Source organism: Zootoca vivipara, chromosome 12 (assembly GCF_965207765.1).
Source record: "Zootoca vivipara chromosome 12, rZooViv2.hap1.1, whole genome shotgun sequence".
Classification (NCBI taxonomy): domain Eukaryota; kingdom Metazoa; phylum Chordata; class Lepidosauria; order Squamata; family Lacertidae; genus Zootoca; species Zootoca vivipara.
This window is the reverse complement of record NC_142595.1, coordinates 51,638,722-51,653,110: the sequence shown is the minus strand read 5'-3', so window position 1 is coordinate 51,653,110 and position 14,389 is coordinate 51,638,722. Positions and strand designations below refer to the sequence as shown.

At 47.5% G+C, this 14,389-nt stretch overlaps 1 protein-coding gene across 3 annotated transcripts; it reads right to left on the bottom strand.

Moving 5' to 3' along the window:
- Nucleotides 1-1,177: 1,177 nt before the first annotated feature.
- On the bottom strand, nucleotides 1,178-12,846 carry LOC118095021 (thialysine N-epsilon-acetyltransferase). Of its 3 annotated transcripts, none has more exons than XM_060281930.2 (6): nucleotides 12,608-12,846; nucleotides 9,513-9,564; nucleotides 8,156-8,239; nucleotides 6,628-6,729; nucleotides 5,198-5,238; nucleotides 1,178-2,826 (listed from the first exon to the last, which is right to left on the bottom strand). In XM_060281930.2, the coding sequence occupies exons 1-6, from the start codon at nucleotides 12,707-12,709 to the stop codon at nucleotides 2,647-2,649; spliced, it is 561 nt and encodes a 186-aa protein (XP_060137913.1). In that variant the 5' UTR covers nucleotides 12,710-12,846; the 3' UTR covers nucleotides 1,178-2,646. The 3 variants fall into 3 exon arrangements, with proteins under 3 accessions (XP_060137913.1, XP_060137912.1, XP_088511736.1); XM_060281929.2 differs by having other exon boundaries at nucleotides 2,494-2,826; nucleotides 5,198-5,290; nucleotides 12,608-12,797; XM_088655610.1 differs by lacking the exon at nucleotides 5,198-5,238 and having other exon boundaries at nucleotides 2,494-2,826; nucleotides 12,608-12,797.
- Between the last annotated feature and the right edge of the window lie 1,543 nt (nucleotides 12,847-14,389).

The window sequence follows — 14,389 nt, the reverse complement described above, 5'->3', positions numbered from 1 at the left end:
GGAACGCTTTGGTTTTGGAACGGACTTCCAGAACGGATGAAGTTTGAGAACCAAGGTACCACTGTAGTTGTTTTGCAGCTAACTGTTATATTCTTAGTCTTAATTATTTCGGTAATGTTTAAAGGGGTTTTCTTTCACAATAATTTTATTGTTTTGGTAAAGAGCTTTGAGTTTGTTTGTTTGTTTTTACAATCAGGCAGTGCAGTCACAGCATAGATTAGATCAGTGGTTCCCAACCTTTTTTTGGGCCATGCCCCACCACAGCATCTCTAAAATCCTGATACCCCACCCCCACCCCCATGATGTATAATTCAAAAAGTGAACTCAGGCCATTCGCTGTTAATAACTCATTCTCAAACTGCCCCTCTTAAAAATCAAATTGCCCCCCTCTGGGGCGTGTGTCGCACGTTGGGAATCAAGGGACCAGGCACCCCCAAACTCGGCCTTCCAGCTGTTTGGGGACTACAACTCCCATCATCCCTAGCTAACAGGACCAGTGTCAGGGATGATGGAAATTGTAGTCCCAAAACAGCTGGAGTTTGGGGGTGCCTGGATTAGAATCAAAGAATTGCAGAATTGGAAGGGATCACGTCGGTCCTCTGGTCCAACCTCCTGCAATGTGGAAATCTTTTGGCCCAAGGTGGGACTCGAACCCACAACCCTGAGATTAAGAATCTCACGCTCCACCGACTGAGCTAGATAACAATATGCAGGTGCTTTCCCCCCCCCAAAGAATTCTGGGAGCTGAGTGTTTGTTAAGAGAGCCCTCCTATTTTCCCTCACAGAGCTACAATTCCCAGAATGCTTTAAGAGTCAGTCTGCGTTCCCAGGGCTCTGTGAGGGGAAATAAGGGGCACCTCCTAGCCTCTCTCTTGGCCTCCTGAGCAAACTACAGCTCCCAGAATTCCTTGGGGGAAGCCATGCCAGTTTGACAGTCAACGCCGCTTCCTGGGGGACTCTGGGAAAGTCTCAGCCCCAGTAACCAAACTACGTTTCCCAGGACTCTTTGCGGGCGAAAACTGTTTAAAATGGTATGATCCTGCTTGAACCGGATCGGGGCCTGGAGTTTGGCCCAATCTTACCACAATGACCCGTATTACTGTGAAGACAACGGCATCCTAAAATCCTTTGGGATACTGCAGGGACCCCGGGAAGCGAGAATGAGAAAGTCGAGATGTTGCAAACCTGTATGTATATTTATTTATTTGATGCAGGGAAGGCTGGGGGCCAGTGGGGAGGAAAGCAGGGAGTTCAAAAGGGGGCAGACCCAAAGGTAAGGACATCTCTTGTTTTTCGGTCAGGACAAATGTAAGGTTCTGCACTTAGGCAGGAAGAACCAGATGCACAAATATAGGATGGGGGACACCTGGCTTACTAGCAGTACATGTGAAAAGGATCTAGGGGGTCTCGGTGGACCACAAGCTGAACGTGAGTCAACAGTGTGATGCAGCAGCAAAAAAAGCTAATGCTCTTCTAGGCTGCATCAAGAGAAGTCTAGTGTCCAGATCAAGGGAAGGAATAATCCCGCGTTATTCTGCCTTGGCCAGACCCCACCTGGAGTCCTGTGTCCGGTTCTGGGCACCCCAGCTTAAAGAGGAGATTGACAAGCTGGAACGTGTGCAGAGGAGGGCCACCAAGACGATCAAGGGTCTGGAAACCAAGCCATATGAGGAACAGTTGAAGGAGGTGGGGATATTTAGCCTGGAGAAGAGGAGACTGAGAGGAGACAGGAGAGCCCTCTTCAAATATCTTAAGGGCATGGAGGAGGGAGCATGCTTGTTTTCTCCTGCTCGGGAGGGTAGGACTCGAACCCAGGGCTTCAATTTACAAGAAAGGAGATTTGGACTAAACAGATTCTGATGCCAACTCTGATGCCACATACACCCGGACAACATCATTACTGGCCCCAACAACATCCAACATACCATCTCAGGACTATTTAATTGCTCATCTTCTAACATTGTGTATGCCATCAAATGCCAACGGTGCCCTTCAGCTCTCTATATTGGACAAACAGGCCAAACCCTACGCCAAAGGATAAATGGACATAAATCTGACATCAGGAACCAGAAGACAGAGAAACCAGTAGGAGAACACTTAAGTCTCCCAGGACATTCTATACAAGATCTCAAAGCAGCTGTTTTATTACAGAGAAATTTCAGGAGCAGACTGGAAAGAGAAGTTGCTGAATTGGAACTCATTACCAAGCTTAAAACCATGGAGCCACCTGGGATGAATAAAGACATCGGATTCTTATCTCATTATGCATGATCAAGCGCCTCAGCCCTTGCTTCCCCCCCCCCCAGGACTAATTGCAGTCATCAGCAGTCATTAACAGCCATCCACAGGTTTACCACTCCCATCAGCCCATCACCCATTCCCACTCCCCCACCCTCTGTATATATATAAGGGTCTGACACTTCTGTTTCAAGTGTATCTGAAGAAGTGTGCATGCACACGAAAGCTCATACCAAAATAAAAACTTAGTTGGTCTTTAAGGTGCTACTGAAGAATTTTTTTTATTCAGATTCTGATGGTGAGAGTCATTCAACAGTTGAAGCAGAGGCTGGATAGCCCTTTGTCAGGGATTCTTGCGATTCCTGCATTGCAGGGGGGGTTGAGCTCTCCGAAATCTCTCCCCGCAGCTCATTTGCTGGCTCCCCCCGCCACCAGCTGCCGCATGGCATCTTCTTCAAAGCGGAAGACATGCCAGCCCTCCGCGGCAGTCAGGTCCACGGCTCCGTTGCCAAGGTATAAATCGATGGCCTTTTGGTTCCAGTCCAGAGCGGATAACTTCATCTGGGTACATCCTTTCTCCAAGCCGATCTGCAGAGGAAGAGGAGAAGGGAGGCCTTAGCTCGGTAGGGGGAGCATCTGCTTGGCAGGCAGAAGGTCGTGGGTTCAACCCTCAGGATCTTTGGGTAGCGCCGGGGGTATCCTGAATGGGGTAACTGTGCCCCTGAAAGACCAGGTGCGCAGCCCGGGAGTCATTTTGGACTCACCGCTGTCCATGGAGGCGCAGGTCAGTTCTGTGTCCAGGGCAGCCATCTACCAGCTCCATCTGGTACGCAGGATGAGACCCTCCCTGCCCGCAGACTGTCTCTCCAGAGTGGTGCATGCTCTGGTTATCTCCTGCTTGGACTACTGCAATGTGCTCTACGTGGGGCTACCTTTGAAAGCGACCCGGAAACTGCAACTAATCCAGAATGTGGCAGCTAGACTGGTGACTGGGAGTGGCTGCCGAGACCACATAACACCGGTCCTGAAAGACCTACACTGGCTTCCACTACGTTTCCGAGCACAATTCAAAGTGTTGGTGCTCACCTTGAAAGCCCTAAACGGCCTTGGTCCTGTATACCTAAAGGAGCATCTCCACCCCCATTGTTCTGCCCGGACACTGAGGTCCAGCTCCAAGGGCCTTCTGGCGGTTCCCTCATTGCGAAAAGTGAGGTTACAGGGAACCAGACAGAGGGCCTTCTCGGTAGTGGCACCCACCCTCCCGTCAGATGTCAAGGAAATAAGCAACTTTCTGACTTTTAGAAGACATCTGAAGGCAGCCCTCTTTAGGGAAGTTTTAAATGTTTGATGTTTTATCGTGTTTTTAATATTCTATTGGGAGCTGCCCAGAGTGGCTGGGGAAACCCAGCCAGATGGGCGGGGTATAAATAAATAAATAAATATTATCTGTCTGAAACCCTGGAGAGTCATTGCTGCCAGCCAGAGCAGGTAATATGAGGCTAGTCAGGCAAGACTTGCTATGTGGCAGCTTCTGATGTTCCTATTTACAGTATAGGGGAAAGGGACGTAGCAGAGCAGTTGCTTGGCATGCAGAAGGTTCCATCTCTGTGTAGGGCTAGGGAAAGATGACGCCCTGAAAACCTGGGGGAGCTGCTGCCAGTCCGTGTGGGCGATCCTGAGCTAGCTGGGCCCTGTAGCTTGGCTCAGTGTAAAGGCAGCTTCTCATTGTTGTAGAAAAAAATTGGGGTTGGCTTTTGCGGCCTCAACTCCCCAAGGAACGTGGAGTCCCCTGATTGGTCAGAGAAGGACGGATGGAGGCAGGACAAAAATTATTGAAGAATGGAAATATTTTGTGGAGTATTTGGAAAAAATACCGTGTTTATGTTAAAACATATGCAGGATCTGAAGAACAGCAACAGGTGGGGATTTGTAGTTTAATCATTTAGAATTTAACGTATAGTGGATAAAATATAATAAATAAAATGTAAATAAATTAAGCAACATAGCATTTTGTGAACTTGCCCTGAGACCCCCTGGGTATAGGGAGGTAGATAAATTCCACAAAGGAACAAAAGAACACCATAGACGGGTTGATGGGAAGTCGACGGACGTGAAAGATAAGTTCTGATTGTATCATAGAATCATAGAATCATAGAGTTGGAAGAGACCACAAGGGCCATCCAGTCCAACCCCCTGCCAAGCAGGAAACACCATCAAAGCATTATTGACATATGTCTGTCAAAGACCTCTGCTTTAAGACCTCCAAAGAAGGAGACTCCACCACACTCCTTGGCAGCAAATTCCACTGTCAAACAGCTCTTACTGTCAGGAAGTTCTTCCTAATGTTGAGGTGGAATCTTCTTTCTTGTACTGTAGTTTGAATCCATTGCTCTGTGTCCGCTTCTCTGGAGCAGCAGAAAACAACCTTTCTCCCTCCTCTATATGGCATCCTTTTATATATTTGAACATGGCTATCATATCACCCCTTAACCTTCTCTTCTCCAGGCTAAACATACCCAGCTCCCTAAGGCATTGTTTCCAGGCTTTTGACCATTTTGGTTGCCCTCCTCTGGACACGTATCCCTAAAGAATTTGTAAAACTTTGAAAATTTAATGAATAAAAAAAATTATAGAAGCAAAGCAAGGAAGATCTTCATTTTCCTGTTGCAACAGAAGCCTCGCATCCCTTCAGTAGGAAGGTGAGCAACCCAGAACAAAGGTGTGCAAAAACTTTAGAAATTGCCCGAACCCCTTCGCCAAAGACCACCCAAAAGAATCATACACACATCACAGAAAGAGGCAGTCTGCCACAGACACTTGAGAGTGTGGCTTCTCTCCTGTCTGCCAAGTCAGGTAAGAACATCAGAAGTCGAGCACCAAAACACCAGCCCAGCCCCTCTCTCCCTGGAAGCTGGAGACTGGGGCAGGGATGCTAACCAATGCAAAACGCAGCTCTTACCTGGGCAATGGCACTCATGAGCTTCTTCCCAATGCCTCTTCCTGCGGCGGAAGGAAGAAGAAAAACTCAGAAGGAAGACAGGACTCCTGGGTTCTCGGAAGGAAGGAAATAAAAACCTGCCCTGTATTTATGTCTTGGGAACTCTCTGCCTCAGCATCCCGGCTTCCACCACAACTGACGCTCCAAAGTCCCAGAACACGTCCCACCCTCCTCATCTGGTCTAAGTCACCCCCTCCAGATTTTATCTTTGCTTTCAAAGAAACCGGTCTCCTTCCAGATGGTCTGGGAGTCGTAACGCAATGAATGTGGAGAGTGACAGGTTGGTGAAGCCTGCTTTGAAGGTGCAATGAATCATAGAATCATGGAGTTGGAAGAGACCCCAAGGGCCATCCAGTCCAACCCCCTGCCAAGCAGGAAACACCATCAAAGCATTCTTGACATATGCCTGTCAAGCCTCTGCTAAAAGACCTCCAAAGAAGGAGACTCCACCACACTCCTTGGCAGCAAATTCCACTGCCGAACAGCTCTTACTGTCAGGAAGTTCTTCCTAATGTTTAGGTGGAATCTTCTATCTTGAAGTTTGAATCCATTGCTCCGTGTCCGCTTCTCTGGAGCAGCAGAAAACAACCTTTCTCCCTTCTCTATATGACATCCTTTTATATATTTGAACATGGCTATCATATCACCCCTTAACCTTCTCCTCTCCAGGCTAAACATACCCAGCTCCCTAAGCCGTTCCTCATAACGCATCATTTCCAGACCTTTGACCATTTTGGTTGCCCTCCTCTGGACACGTTCCAGCTTGTCAGTATCCTTCTTGAACTGTGGTGCCCAGAACTGGACACAGTACTCCAGGTGAGGTCTGACCAGAGCAGAATACAGTGGTACTATTACTTCCCTTGATCTAGATGCTATACTCCTATTGATGCAGCCCAGAATTGCATTGGCTTTTTTAGCTGCTGCATCACACTGCTGACTCATGTCAAGTTTGTGGTCTACCAAGACTCCTAGATGCTTTTCACATGTACTGCTCTCAAGCCAGGTGTCACCCATCCTGTATTTGTGCCTTTCATTTTTTTTTGCCCAAGTGTAGTACCTTACATTTCTCCTTGTTAAAATTCATCTTGTTTGCTTTAGGCCAGTTGTCTAATCTGTTAAGGTCATTTTGAAGTGTGATCCAATGCTCTCTCTCTCTCTCTCTCTCTCTCTCTCTCTCTCACACACACACACACACACACACACATATTTTCTTAATGATAGTTCTTGTCTGTTCACAGAATCCATTGAATTGTCGAGTTGCAAGGGAACCCAACGGTCATCTAGTCCAACCCCCTGCAATGCGGGAATCTTTGCCCAACACGGGACTCAAACCCACAACCCTGAGATTAAGAGCCCCTGGAAGCAGCTTCTTCCCTCCCCTGTTTCCTTACCCCGAAACTCTGGCATGACGTAGAGGTCTTCCATGTAGATGTTTCGGCCTTTCCAGGTGCTGTAAGTGAAAAAATACAGGCCGAAGCCCACGACGGTGTGGCCTGCAGCAGGAAAAAACAAAAGAACGACGACAAAAGATCTCACCTGCTCTTCTAAAATCAGTCCAGAGCCGGCCAAAAACAGGACCCGAGCAATTCACCCCACCCTCCTGTGGTTTCCAGCGACTGCATTCAGAGGTGGAACCCTCCAGGCAGTTGCTTGGGGGCAGAAAATATATTGGGGGGGGCCCTGCCAACACATCAGGGTGTGGCCCAAGAGATTGTGGGCCTGCTCCCCGTGGGGTGAGAAGCTGGGTAAGTGGGTCTGAAATCCCCCCAGGATTGCAAATCATAGAATCGTACAGTTGAAATGCACCCCAAGAAGTGCTGGATTTACATATAAGCTAAACAAGCCATAGTTTAGGGGCCCACTCTCTTGGGGGGGGGGAATAAAGGAAAAAAACCTGGATGTACATTTCCAAAATATAAGATAAAAAGTTGGCTCCTATGATGATTATGTTGGCTCCTATGAAGTCATGGGCCCCGCCTACTAGCCTGCTCCCTAAAATATCACGGGTTTGCTCCTTTCTATATATAGGGTGCCTACATTCTGCATGGACGGGTTGCAGGGCAACATGGGCAAATGGCTTGAGATACCTATGAGGTCCATAAATGACCATATAGTGTATATTCGACACAAAAAACAGTGACAATTTGTTGCTGACAAAGGACAGCTGGACATATAAAGGGCCCCATTACGCGGGTGGCGCTGTGGGTTAAACCACAGAGCCTAGGGCTTGCCGATCAGAAGGTCGGCGGTTCGAATCCCTGTGACGGGGTGAGCTCCCGTTGCTTGGTCCCAGCTCCTGCCAACCTAGCAGTTTGAAAGCACGTCAAAGTGCAAGTAGATAAATAGGAACCACTACAGCGGGAAGGTAAACGGTGTTTCCGTGTGCTGCTCTGGTTTGCCAGAAGCGGCTTAGTCATGCTGGCCACATGACCTGGAAGCTGTACGCCAGCTCCCTCGGCCAATAATGCGAGATGAGCACCGCAACCCCAGAGTCATCCGCGACTGGACCTAATGGTCAGGGGTCCCTTTACCTTTACCTATCCTATCACCTCTCAGTCCCCTCTTCTCCCTACCCAACTCCTTCAACCGCTCCTCATGAGGCTCCTTTTCCAGACCCTTGATCATCTCAGCCGCCCTCCTCTGCCCGCCTTCCAGCTTGTCGATATCCTCCTTAAACTGGGGTGCCCAGCACTCCAGGTGGGGTCTGACCGAGGCAGAATGTCTCTGGGGGAAAACCTTGGTGAAACCTGGGGCAAACCTTTGCTTCCCCTCCCATCACTGAGCCCTGGAGACGGAGGTTAATTGGGAGAGGGAAGGAGCAAACAGAAGGGGGACTCCCCCCCCGATGCGACAGAGGGGGAAGGATGGCTTCTTTGCCATGTCGGAAGATGGGATTCTGGGGCAAGGGACCTCGCTTACCGTCTTTGCTCTGATGCTCGGAGGGGACCTCGGCCACCACACACTTATAGAAGGGGTCCTGGCAGAAGCCGTCCTCATAAAGCCCTGCAAAGAGGGAAAGGAGATGTGAGTATCAAAGAGACAGTGAGAGAAAGGGGGTGGAAGAAAGGACCCACGAATCACTGCAAGACTACCAGCTGTATAGACCCCAAATGGGTGACACCTGGCTTGAGAGCAGTACATGTGAAAAGGATCTAGGAGTCTTGGTAGACCACAAACTTGACATGAGTCAACGGTGTGATGCAGCAGCTAAAAAAGCCAATGCAATTCTGGGCTGCATCAATAGGAGTATAGCATCTAGATCAAGGGAAGTAATAGTACCACTGTATTCTGCTCTGATCAGACCTCACCTGGAGTACTGTGTCCAGTTCTGGGCACCACAGTTCAAGAAGGATACTGACAAGCTGGAACGTGTCCAGAGGAGGGCAACCAAAATGGTCAAAGGTCTGGAAATGATGCCTTATGAGGAACGGCTTAGGGAGCTGGGTATGTTTAGCCTGGAGAAGAGAAGGTTAAGGGGTGATATGATAGCCATGTTCAAATATATAAATGGATGTCATGTAGAGGAGGGAGAAAGATTGTTTTCTGCTGCTACAGAGAAGCGGACACGGAGCAATGGATTCAAACTACAAGAAAGAAGATTCCACCTCAACATTAGGAAGAACTTCCTGACAGTAAGAGCTGTTCGGCAGTGGAATTTGCTGCCAAGGAGTGTGGTGGAGTCTCCTTCTTTGGAGGTCTTTAAGCAGAGGCTTGACAGGCATATGTCAAGAATGCTTTGACGGTGTTTCCTGCTTGGCAGGGGGTTGGACTGGATGGCCCTTGTGGTCTCATCCAACTCTACCATTCTATGATTCTAAACCTTGGGGCTTTTAAGTTCAGATGAGCTCTGGAAACACTCCCCACCCCCAAGTCTTTTTCCAGGAAAAAAAATTGCTTTGTGAGTTGGCCAGGCCAGCTCATTCCTTCGGGAGCCATCTCCTGCCTTCCATTCCTTTGTGGGCTCCCCTGCCTTGATTTTCTGTTTTGCAAGCCTCTTGCGGGCAGAGACCAATTCTCTTCTCCTTTTGCAAAGTGCAGTTATCCACCCCCTTTGAACCACGGAATGGACTCCCCTGGAAGGTGGAGACTTTTATGCAGAGGCCGGACGGCCCTCTGCCGGGGATGCTTGAGCTGCGGTTCCTGCATTCTGCGGGGGTTGGGCTAGATGACCATTGGGGGTCCCTTCCGACTCAACACTTTGGTGATTCTGTGCTCCTGTGTAGACCTGGCCAAGGAAGATCTGCCCCGAGAATTCTCGCCCGGGGTTGAGCCTCACCTTGGTTGCTGTTTGCTACCTGATCAGGCATTTTCTCAAACTCCGCAAGTTCCTGATGAGGGAAGAAAGAGACATTAACCGCAGGTACAATGCCTCCCCCACCATCTAACTTGCCAAGACCTTGAATTTTCACCCATATACCCAGCCCCAAACGTATTTCCCTTGTTTTGCATTGCATTTATAAAAGCTTTTCTATTCTGCCATATCAAACAAATAACTTATCAAAATCTTGTAATAGGTTTGGGGTCGGGGGTCAGCAAACTTTTTCAGAAGGTTAAGGGGTGATATGATAGCCATGTTCAAATATATCAAAGGATGTCATATAGAGGAGGGAGAAAGGTTTATTTTCTGCTGCTCCAGAGAAGCGGACACGGAGCAATGGATTCAAACTACTGTACAAGAAAGAAGATTCCACCTCAACATTAGGAAGAACTTCCTGACAGTAAGAGCTGTTCGGCAGTGGAATTTGCTGCCAAGGAGTGGGGTGGAGTCTCCTTCTTTGGAGGTCTTTAAGCAGAGGCTTGACAGCCATCTGTCATAAATGCTTTGATGGTGTTTCCTGCTCAGCAGGGGGTTGGACTGGATGGCCCTTGTGGTCTCTTCCAACTCTACGATTCTATATTTTGAATGGGGGGAAATGAACGAATTCCTACACCCCACAAATAACCCAGAGAAGCATTTTAAATAAAAGGACACATCCTAATGTAAAATCACGCTGATTCCTGGACCGCCTGCGGGCCAGATTTAGAAGGCGATTGGGCCGGATCCAGGCCCCGGGCCTTAGTTTGGCTACCCACGGTCTGGATGATGCCTGAGGCGATCTTGCCCAAAACTGGCACTTGATGGCGGCGCAGGATCCTGCTTGCGGGTTTCCTACTGGGTTGGCCACCGTGAGAACAGGAGATGCTGGACTGGATTGGGCCCCTTGGGCCTGAACCAGCAGCCTCTCTGCATTGCAAACTGCGAGTGCGATTTCTCTGCAAAATCTCAAATGAGAGAGAGAGAGAGGATAGCCGAAGAGCAAAAACTGGCAATTACACAATCTCTACAAGAGCTTTGCTATGCTAATGGAAAACCCACAGGAGAGAAATCCCTGGCCTTGGTCCAGCGCTAAACAAATAGCATCAAACTCTGCCCTAAATCCTGGCTCAGCCTTTCAAAGCTAAGGAGTTTCCTTTTGAAGTCAGGCAGGGTGAATATTGTTACAGAGTGTGCCTAGTTTAGATTTTGCAAAGGAGGATGAGCCTCTCCCCCCCCCCACCTCTATTCTGACAGCAGGGGGCTGTTGCTAGCTGCTGGAAAAGATCCTGAGCCCACACATTTGCATAGGATTTGCATATGCTAATCTACATTTGAGGATTTAAAAGTCGCAGGAGGCGCTGCCTCACATCCAAATCCCGCCTCCCCGGCCCCACTTCTAGACTTCCATTAATACACACTGTTTCATTTATTCCTCCTTAATGTCCTGAACAAATCCTGCTCTGAATCCTAGAATTGGAGAGTCGGGCGGGACCCCCGAGGGTCATCCAGCCCACCCCATGCCATGCAGGAGTCTTTTTGCCCAATGCGGCATTTGAACAAACCCACGACCCAGAGATTAAAAGTCTCACTACCAACTGAGCTAGCCTCTCTCCAGCATCCCGCCCTCAGAGCGGCCAAGCAGACGCCCGTTATATGAAACCGACAAGCAGGATTCAAACACGTGGCTCCCAACTGCTGGCCTTCAGAAGCAGAGCCATCATGGTTCGTAGTCACCCCATAGCCTTTATATTCCCTGGGTTTGTCCAGTCCTTTTTTAAAAGCTGTCAAGGTTGGTAGCCATTGCTGCCTCAAGTGGCAGGGAGTTCCGCAGTTTAACTATGCAGTGCACAAAGAAGCTCTCGACCCCCCCAAGGGTCATCCAGCCCGTCCCCCTGCAATGCGGGAATCTTTGTGACCAACTTGGGATTCGAACCCACGACTCGGAGATTAAGAGTCGTGCTCTAGAAACTGAGCTAACGTCTCACCTACCTCGCAGGGTTGTTGCGAGGAAGAGGGGGGAAGGGGGGATATAAATGCAATAGATAAATTGAATTAAATAATAATCCCTGCATGCAGGGTAGATTTGATTTAAATCAAATCAATATAAATCATTATTTAAATCACGAGTCAGTAAGACTCAATTTAAATCTCTTTTTTCACAGATAGACTCATTCTTGCTGGCATAATCTTAATATTTACAACCAGACGAAGGTTTCATTTCCGGAATAATAAATTTTCAGAGCAGTTTTTACAGTTATATCAAAAATTACTGATTCGGTTATACTATTAGAAATACACAGGCAGATAATTATGAAATTATTGTGAGATTTTATAAGTGAACTGTTTATATTTGGAAACCTTTTCTGCTGTACTTTATTGGAAGGAGAAAAATCATTCCCTTAATAACAATTTAAACATTTCATTTAACTAAAACAAAAGCATTATAGCATTGTGTATCCACCTTTGTTAACTGATGTGGTTAAAGATTTTTTTTTAAAAAAACAACAACAACTTTGACTGAGTTTTAGCACACGTGACAAACTTAAAACAAATCCTTATTTCCTGAAGAAGTGTGCATGCACACGAAAGCTCATACCTATGACAAACTTACTGTAGTTGGTCTCTAAGGTGCTACTGGAAGGATTTTTAAATTTTGTTTTGACTGCGTCAGACCAACACAGCTACTTACCTGTAATTATTTCCTGATGAATAGCCTTTGGATGATAATGTAACTTAAATATAAATCTTTAGAAAGACTTTTCCCTCCAAAAGCATTTTATTTTAAAAATCCGATTTAATTTTTTTTAAAAAAAATCCGATTTAAATTTTAAAAAAACGATTTTTATTTTTTTTATTAAAATCATTTATTTTTATCCACCCTGCCTGCCTGCAAATCAGGATGAAGGCTCAGTAAACAATAAACTTCTTTCTTTGCTATTCGGGCTGCAGGGAGGGCGAGCGCCGGGGCTCGGAGACGGGGCTAGGCGGACACTCAACAGGTGCAGCAGTTCAACAGGGCGCAGCTGCACCGCTCGGATGCCTGCGTGTCTGCCTGCTCGTGGGAAAGGGCCTACCCGGATCATGCGCATGATTTCCGCGCAGTCCTCGGCTCGGGAAGGCCGGATCGACACCGCGGGAGCGGCGGGGTCTTGGTCCACGGCTGCCGGAGCGGCCATCGCACGTCCCCAGCTGGAGATACGGAAGTTTTCCCCCTGGCTCGGAGGACTACATTTCCCAGGATGCTCCAGGGAAGAGGGAGGGTGGAAAGAGGAGGAGCGCGCCGGGGAGCTGGCCAGAGAACTCAGCGAATCCTCGAGTTGGAAGGGAACCCCAGAGGACATCCAGTCCAACCCCCTGCTCCATCCAGTTTGAAACCTTACCGATCCCTGCTGAGCTGTGCAAGCGTGCCGGGAGTTTGTTTTTAAAAAAATATTTTTTTTATTGATTTTATAACAAATACAGAAAAAATACAAAATATAAAAAGACAAAAAAGAAAAGAACAAAAAGGAAAAAGGAAAAACATTTCTTTAGCGATATCCAGTATAATTTTTAATCTGTCGACTTCCTCCTTCCCCCCTTCTACGCTTCTATTTATAACTAATACAGCACTGTCTATTTCTTAAACCATTTCTTCTTCTAACATGCTTATTATAAAAAAAATTTCTTGATCCATTTTAAGCACACATTCCCAGTATTTCAAAATGTCATTTGGATCTAGAGATCTTGATAATCGTTTTACATTTAAACTTATTCCCTTCTTAAAGGGACCCCTGACCATTAGGTCCAGTCGTGACCGACTCTGGGGTTGCGCGCTCATCTCGCATTATTGGCCGAGGGAGCCGGCGTACAGCTTCCAGGTCATGTGGCCAGCATGACAAAGCCACTTCTGGCGAACCAGAGCAGCACATGGAAACACCGTTTACCTTCCCGCTGTAGCGGTTCCTATTTATCTACTTGCATTTTGACGTGCTTTCGAACTGCTAGGTTGGCAGGAGCTGGGACCAAGCAACGGGAGCTCACCCCGTCACAGGGATTCGAACCGCCGACCTTCTGATCAGCAAGCCCTAGGCTCAGTGGTTTAACCACAGCGCCACCTGGGTCCCTATTCCCTTCTTACTATATCTAAATGCTTCTTCAGCCTCTTTGTACTTCCACTTCCCTTATTATCTATTGTTAATCTTACAGTTCTTTCCCAAGTAGATCTTGAATTTCTTCCAGTCTTCTTCCACCGTCTCATTTCCCTGCTCTCGGATTCTCTCGGTGCCGGGAGTTTTATTGCAGCGCCGCTGGGAGGAGGTGAGATTGCTTGCGACCAATGAATGGATCCTAGGATTGTAGGCTTGGAAATGGACCAGCAGATTTCATTCCTGATTTGCAGCAACAAACACATTTCTCTCCCAAAATAATAAATAAATAAATTCCTTCCAGCAGCACCTTAGAGACCAACTAAGTTTGCCATTGGTATGAGCTTTCGTGTGCATGCTTTTGGTATCTGAAGAAGTGTGCATGCACACGAAAGCTCATACCAAAATAAAAACTTAGTTGGTCTTTAAGGTGCTACTGAAGGAATTTTTTTTATTTTACCAATAACAAACTTAGTTGGTCTCTAAGGTGCTGCTGGAAGGAATTTTTTTATTTTATTTCTCTCCCAAAAGAGAGTGACATGCACCTTCATGCAATGTCGCCTAGTCTCTCTGCAATCAAACCGGGATGAATGCTCAAGAATGTTGGGAGATTCGGGGCAGATAAAAGAAGACATCATTCTTCACGCAACACAGACTTAAACTGCGGACCTCCCCCCACAGGAGGCAGAGGTGGCCACCAATAATTATAATTTATTTATTTATACCCCGCCC

Excerpts from the sequence above, each read along its gene's own strand:
- LOC118095021 (XM_060281929.2), bottom strand. The coding sequence starts at position 12,709 with ATGGCCGCTCCGGCAGCCGTGGACCAAGACCCCGCCGCTCCCGCGGTG. Across the intron at positions 6,730-8,155 it reads CGAGCATCAGAGCAAAGACG|GCCACACCGTCGTGGGCTTC; the intron begins GTAAGCGAGGTC and ends TTCCTGCTGCAG. Across the intron at positions 5,291-6,627 it reads CGTCATGCCAGAGTTTCGGG|AACCCAGGAGTCCTGTCTTC; the intron begins GTAAGGAAACAG and ends CTTCCTTCCGAG.